General features: G+C 44.4%; 1 protein-coding gene and 1 pseudogene across 1 annotated transcript in view; one reads left to right on the forward strand and one right to left on the reverse strand.

Annotated features, from left to right (window-relative positions):
* The window catches only part of LOC119317658 (outer envelope pore protein 16-3, chloroplastic/mitochondrial-like), a 5,153-nt gene extending 2,818 nt beyond the window's left edge, over window positions 1-2,335 (forward strand). The window contains exon 3 of the mRNA XM_037592139.1: window positions 1,874-2,335. Within this exon, the coding sequence (XP_037448036.1) occupies window positions 1,874-2,022 (149 nt within the window). The 3' untranslated portion in view covers window positions 2,023-2,335. The remainder of the gene's footprint in view (window positions 1-1,873) is intronic.
* Window positions 2,336-4,793: 2,458 nt separating this feature from the next.
* Window positions 4,794-6,247, reverse strand: LOC119319528 (annotated as a pseudogene).
* Between the last annotated feature and the right edge of the window lie 1,394 nt (window positions 6,248-7,641).

A 7,641-nucleotide genomic window follows, 5' to 3' on the forward strand; every position in this document is an offset into this window, starting at 1 on the left:
GTATACTGTATTTCACAATTCACATTAGACTTATCATGTTTCCACAAAATGGCTTGAAAGTGTTCCTCCCTTTGTAATGATATTGGAGAACCACACTAAATTAAAGTATGATTCTCCTGTTTGAGGAACAGTTACTTAGATATGTCAGATCTGGAGCATTTTGGATTGACCCATCCTAATATTGGGTGATGGCATAGTTTATGCTCCTATAGTCATTGGCTTCTGGTGACTACGCAGTAAGAGTTATTGCGTGGACAGATACGGGTCAGACATGTATACTGCATTTCACAATTCACATTAGACTTGTCATGTTTCCGCAAAATGGCTTCCCTTGCTTAGCTCTGGTTGTATTAAGCTCAATACTTAAAAATATTTTCCTAACCAGGGATGGTGACCTAAGATTAACCAAGAATAGTATTTGAATCCAGTCTTGATAAGTTATATTTTTGGAGTTTTTGGATACTATGAGTTCCAGAGATATGCCATGGACGAACCATGACTAGGTTTCAAGATCTTCTGAGTTTCAAGTCTAGCCTACCTCAACTTGTTTGGAACTGAAAGGCTTTGTTGTTGTTGTTGTTGTTGTTGTTGTTGCCGGGTTCCAGAGATATATGTTATAGAAAAATTCGAGGTGTTTGGATACAACAAACTCCAGAGTTTTATGATATCATAGTGTGGTAAATACTAATAATATTTAAATATTCTTGGAAGTCTGCTAAACTGAAGTCAAGGGTACAAAATCGAGTACGTTTCTGGATGATCATGTCTGCATCCACTTCAGTTTTATCTCCCTCTTTTCTTCAGAAATTAACCTAAAGACCCGAAGAAGGAAGCAGATCATATTCCTACGTTAGATATATTTTATTATATTTAACTATAAAAAAACATTTCTGCGTACAACTAGCTAGATGATGACTTGTGGACATGGTTTTACCACTGCGCCAGGCCCGCCCTCCTTATTGTTATAACTTGAATGTAGATATTGTTGTTGAGCATGTGCTTTTAATCAGAGTAACAACAGATAGTTGACCTTCCTACACTTTGGACATAACACTATTACTAAATACTGCAACTATCAAACACATTGATCCTGTCTCAATACTATAAAAAAATTGGTTCTCATAAACTATTGTATTTCATGGGAAACTGATCAATAATCATTGTTTATGAATATAGAGATTTTTAAGTACTGAATCATCCAAAGAGGGCCTGTGCCTTTTTACCTAACGATCAAGGTGCCGCAATGATGTTTTTTTACAACTAGGTGCAGCAATGATGTTAATAAGCCATTTGCCTTTTAATGAATCTGAATTAGATAGGGCTAAACTAGATCTTATCCTCTGGCAGCCTATTAGACTCATGGAATTGGTTTGAATCATGAGATCATTATTTATGTATGTTTGCCATGCCATAGAATAACACTGTCCTAGTGGCATGTATGGAGCACGAAAAAAACTAACAGAGTCCAACTCTGGTGTTATGTAGCATGTTGCATGGCTCCTGATTAATCTGCATAATATCACGGATTCTATTTATGCAACTTGAAGAACCCAAGTGCTATTATTCCAGATCATGCATGTGGGCATCAGAAATATGAATCCAGTTACCGCTAAAGATCCCTTGCAGAATTTTGATATTGGATCCAGTGACAAATAGTCATCTAGGATATCCCAGTCAGGTAGATCATATTCCACAAACTGTCAACATTATTCCAATCAGTCACCACTGCATGTGAATCCACTAGTCTAAGTCTTGGTATGTGCCCCATCATGTTAGTTTCATGATCATGTCGACAACCTCTTTATTAGTGTAATTATATTCATATGCACAAGTATTATTGTCTAGGAAGACTTCTAACTGTGCCAATTGACAGGAAAGAGCATTAAGTCTGCCCTCATTGGTGGTTCTAGCCTGGCATTCACATCTGCCATCCTGGACATTGGTGGTAATACTACCAGAGTGGACAATGGCAAAGCGTACCATGCATACACAACGGAAAAGAAGCCCGAGCCTGCGCATTGACCAAGGTTGTTTACTTGTAGCACAAATCATGCAAACCAGCTCGGTGAATTTTTGAGCTGATGCGTGCTGTTATGTCTGTTTTGCTGATGCACCTAGTTCCTTTGCAAAGCTGTAGTAACTTGTTTTGCTCGAGGGCAATACAACAGACCGGGAATAAATATCTTGTTTTATTTTGCTTCATCATTGGTTATGATAATAATCACATGTGACACAATATTGTTACCCCAACCCTTGATTGAAGTTGCGGTTTTACGAAATTTGTTCTATTGCTTCAAGCATCAAACAAAGAGTCAGAAAGTCTCTAGTTGCTGAACTATGTTGTGTTGGAACTTTATGATGATTTTACGTCCAGCTTGGGTAATACATCATACTTTGATAGCTTGATGATCTGTTGGGAAAACCTTATAAAAGCTGTAGTATCAGCGTTTTGCGTAGTATTTTTTTTCTTCAGAATTCTTGCAGTCCACATATGACTACACCAGTAATAGGATAGTTGTATGCTTAGTAAATTCATGGCACCAGTGGTACAACGAACTGGGCTGCGGAATAAGAACACCTGTACTTGGGTTGATGAACCCCCTAGCTATCTTGTGTGTAATCTTTGTGTAATCTCGTGAGCGATGTAACTATTACTCCCTCTGTAAAGAAATATAAAAGCGTTTAGATCACTAAAGATACATGCTTTCCCACAAAAAAAATATGTGTAAAGAAACAAGCTGGGGCTGCCTTTAACAAACGCACCTTGTCCAACCCCTTCAATTCTGGATTTCGTCTGCTCCATCCTTTGCCATTTTTCGGAGGATCTCTTATCATTCACTGATTTTCTTATTTGATTCTTTTTAAGAAAATTTCTCGCAAGATGGACGTCAATGTGACTGGCAAACTAGTTACCCATTTAGCAAAGAAGCCTGGTCCTTGGTTCTGTTGTTGTTCAGGGTTAGACATCAAAGGCTTTGCATTTGCAGCAGGCCTATTGTAGTTGTAAGGGCCTCCATCTCCAATGGCGTACCCCAAATCGCTCGCAAATGTCTGAACCATTTTTTACCATTCAATGCGATGCACGTACCTTGGCAGACACGTCTGCGTGTAAATTAAGTAGCTAAGGTCTAGTGAACCTATTTAAACAAGGATATGTTGATCCTTCTCTGTCGACTTTCCCACTAGAAACCCAAAAAAGCCAACTCTACATACGTCGGCAGACACGCCCACGTGTAAATTAAGTAGCTAAGGTCTAGTGGACCTATTTAAACAAGGATGTGTTGATCATTCTCTGTCGACTTTTCCACCAAAACCCCCCAAAACTCAACTCTGCCTTACGTAAAAGAAATTAGTACGATTCACTTCTGGATTTGATATTACTGCTTATACCAGGTGTTGGATATACACAAACATTTTGTAATATTAGTAAGAGGAGGAAGGGTTAAGTATCTTTGAACTCGGTGTGAGATATCGCATTATTTGAGCTGGATGCAGTCACTGTAAAGAATCATCAACAAGGATGTTCTCGTGCGTTGTAGATTCTTATTCAAGACTTGTATCATTTGATGGTGCCATGTGAATCAAGCAACAAGGAGAAGGACCCAATAACAAAAATTTCATAAAGGGACTAGAGTAGACTACCATGAGACAAAAGATCTTTCTAAAAAGATACGATGCTTGCAAATGTCTAAACCATTTTTTACCATCCAACGTGATGCGACATATGTCCAAAGACACGTCCGCGCATCTGAATTTTCGCAAACCAAAAGCAAAATTGTGGGACGTTTGCGAGAGTCCGGATGTCCGCTTGACCAACCAAAAGCCACCATGCACCCCACGCCACAACCCCTCTCTCCTCTCCATCTGAGTTGGATGGCTGAAGGCCGCCGCTGTTTGGTGAAAGGCCATTGCTAGTTTTTTTTTAAGTTATTAGAGGCAGACATTTGAGATATAGGGTTGGATGGCGACTTCCGTATTCGGGTCCGTGAACGCATCAGTTTAATGTGCCTGATTTATGACATGACTTGGAGATACTCTAATCTTCTCAAAATGAAAACTACGGCGAGGATGTCTGGTGTCGAAGCAAAAACGTATTACAATTTTGGTAACTTTTGACTTGAAAAAAAAGCCGTCGGAACATATCAACGTGAGAACTAGTATCGAAAATCTCATCGTGATGAATTTTATGATGACAACGGATTTTGAATCAGATCGATGATTAGGCCATAAACCATCTTGAATCTCGAATTTAGATGAAATCTTTTACTGACATCAGTATTTTTGCCTCATATGCGTACATGCACACTTAATAATTTCGAGAATGCACCTACTAGGAACAGAATCATTGCTTGCAATAAAAATTTGATCGAGGATCAGCCTCACCCTTCTTGTGCTTGGATACGCAAGAAAAATAAATCGTTCCGTACCCTGATAGAAAAAGTAAAGTTCACCGGATATCTCGTTCCAAAAAGAGAAGGAATCTGATAGCGCTCGAAGGTCAGGTACGCGCTAACGCGCACATGGCAAATCGAACATTTTCGATGGCAAGTTTAGTGACGCGAGGATGACAACTTTAGTTAGCAAGTATGACAACTTCATTCTTCAGTTTATTTTTAATAGAAATAGAAAATTGCAGTGTGTGTCAACTAACTTGCTATCCTTGCGTCATTAGAATTGCCATCGAAAACATTCGATTCGCCATGTGCTCGTACCTGACGTCAGGTACTTATCATTTTCGAAAGAGAATACAACCACACAAGGTAAAGCAGCCTAGGGCAAGTATTATTGTACATCATCACGGGGACACATGAAGATACTACAAGTTTTTTCATGGCAAATGGCTACGAAACAAGCCCTACCCAGCCCAAACAACAACCGAAGAAGAAGCCAGCACGAGGTGAAAAAACAACCGACGACATCTCACGTAGGTGGTAGCGACAACACGGGCGACAGAACTACGATGACGTCAGACGATTGAGTAAATACAGTAGAGTAGTTATTTCTCAGTCGACTGAGCCTAAGGCACTCCCAACAGGTAATCATACATGTAGGTAGATGGATGGGATTACTTGGTGGGATCATGGCGGCTAGAACTTGTTGCTGTACCAGAAGACTCCCTTGCGATCCTCGGGCTGGACGTAGATGCACTCCTTGGCCGAGCGCCATGTGGCCCTGGCGAGGGGGTTCGATTCGAACTGGTAGTACTCGCCGAGGACGGGCTTGATCGCCTTGGTGGCCTCCATGGCGTGGTAGTGCGGTATGCTGGAGAAGAGGTGGTGCGCGACGTGCGTGTCCGTGGTGTTGTGGAACACGCGGTTGAGGACGCCCAGGTCGCGGTCCATGGTGGCGAGCGCCCCGCGCAGCCAGTCCCACTCCGTCGAGTCGTAGTGCGGCAGCGCCGGGTGGGTGTGAGCCAGGTAGGTGATCACGACCAGCCACGCGTTCACGATCAGCAGCGGCACCCCGTAGAGCCGCACCACCCACCAGAACCCGAAGGCCGACGCGAGCTTCAGCAGGGCCAAGGAGACGGCCAGCACGCCGGCGTCCGAGATGAAAACCTGCGCGCGCTCCAGCTCGCTGTACATCGGGCCGTAGGGGTCGTAGTGGCAGACGAAGCGCGGGTACGGGCGGCCGGAGGTGTTGAGCGCCAGGTACATCGGCCACCCGAGGGTGAGCTGCACGGCGATGTACCCCAGACGCCCCACGGGGTTGTTGTAGATGTAGGGGGTGTACCACGGCAGCGCCTCCTTCTTCTTCGGGACGTACACCTCGTCGTGCTCCAGCGAGCCGGTGTTGGCGTGGTGGCGGCGGTGGCTGTACTTCCACGAGAAGTAGGGGACGAGGAGCCATGAGTGGAGCACCAGGCCGACGATGTTGTCGAGCAGCAGGTAGTCGGAGAAGGCGTGGTGGCCGCACTCGTGGGCGAGCACCCAGACGCCGGTCATGACGCAGCCCTGCGTGGCCCAGTAGAGCGGCCAGGCGCCCAGCTGTTGAATGGTCGGGAGTGCCGGGATCCAGACCAGCGCGGCGTACAGGAGGGACGCGATCATGGCGAGGTCGTAGACCACATAGGAGAAGGACTTGATCACCGAGCGCTGGAAGCAGTGAGGCGGAATTGCCTGATCTGGGCCAGCGTGAACGGCGGCTTGTCTGTCGGCGCGCGCTGGGAGATCTCACCGGCGCCGGCGCGGCCGAGCAGCTCCTGCTTCTCCCGCTCCTTCTCCGTCATCCTGCCTCCGGCACCCATGATGCTGCTGACAAGTGACAACAACAGAAGGCCCTGGTGATCAGACAGTGTGTATGAAGGTATATATATATCATTCAAGAACGAAGATATATTCTGCCTCGTGTGTATATCTGTTTTTCAAACGAGGCTGCGCTGAATCTGCCTTGCCAAAAACAAATAAGTAGTGTCTGTTTGACACTCAACCAAAATTCAGTTCAGGTTCAGTCAAATGAGGCTGCGGTAAACTTGGACTCTTTCATTCATGACAACACATGGCATTCATTGGGCTGAACTTGGATAGTTAACTGATTGACAAGCTAAGTAAAAAAAAAGAACTGAAACTGTAATTCAAGTCTTTTCATTTGAAATTCAACCAAAAATACAACTGCTTGAACACTGTAGGTCATATATGTCATCAATGTAAAAAAGAGCTTGGAATCCAATATGAAAGACATGCATCACCCACGAGCCACGATGTTGCAAAACAAAAATCCTAAACTGACTGGAAAATTCAGACTGGAAAGATCAACAGGTACAGAGAAAGCACTACGCTAGTCACCATACGCCACAGGAGAGACAGCCACACCGCTGCTGCTCCATGGTACCCAAGCCCGCTGTCTCTGCCTGTGCAACAGATATCGGTGTAGATCCTGCCGCGATGATGACCGTCGTGCCGTTCCTTGGACCATGAGCCCATCGATTCACCTTGTTTATTCCGCAGGCACTGAACTGTATCGCAGAGTTTTATTTTATGGGTTGCAGTATAGTCTAATTCATGGACTCATTCGATGTAAAAATAATAATTAATGGACTTATTTGGCGCAATTTGCGGGGCTCATCTTCATCACCAACACTTGTATGATCTGGAAGAGGTGGGCTCCCCCCAAGTGCAAATTCTTTGCCTGGTTAATTCTTCAAAACCAAGTCTGGACAGCGGATCACCTGGCTCGGCGGGGATGGCCAAATTGCGACCTTTGCCCCCTCTGCAAGCAAGTTCAAGAGTCCGTGGCCCACCTCCTTTTCCAATGTCGATTCTCGGTTAGAGTCTGGAACGAGATTTTCTGGTTTGGCATTTACTCATTTACCTGTTATTGAGCTGAGATAATTGATTTTTTTTTTGCCAAATGTGCTATCAATGAGCGTAAAATTATGAACAACATGTGTACTATTTGTTCTAGCCGCTAGGTGCCCAATGGTTACGGGTACCCGTCGGGTATGGGTATGAGTAAAGTTTCATACCCATAGGTACGGGTATGAGTAGAATTTTGTACCCACTGACTATACGGGTATGGGTATGGTACTGCTCTACCCTGCCCATACCCTTCCCGTTGCATCCTTACGCCTACCTTGGAGTCTATCGTCGTTGCTCCCAGCGTCTTCCTCGCCCAAGTATCGTCCGCCCCTGCAGATGTCAT

This window comes from Triticum dicoccoides, chromosome 6A (assembly GCF_002162155.2).
Source record: "Triticum dicoccoides isolate Atlit2015 ecotype Zavitan chromosome 6A, WEW_v2.0, whole genome shotgun sequence".
In the NCBI taxonomy this organism is placed as follows: Eukaryota; Viridiplantae; Streptophyta; class Magnoliopsida; order Poales; family Poaceae; genus Triticum; species Triticum dicoccoides.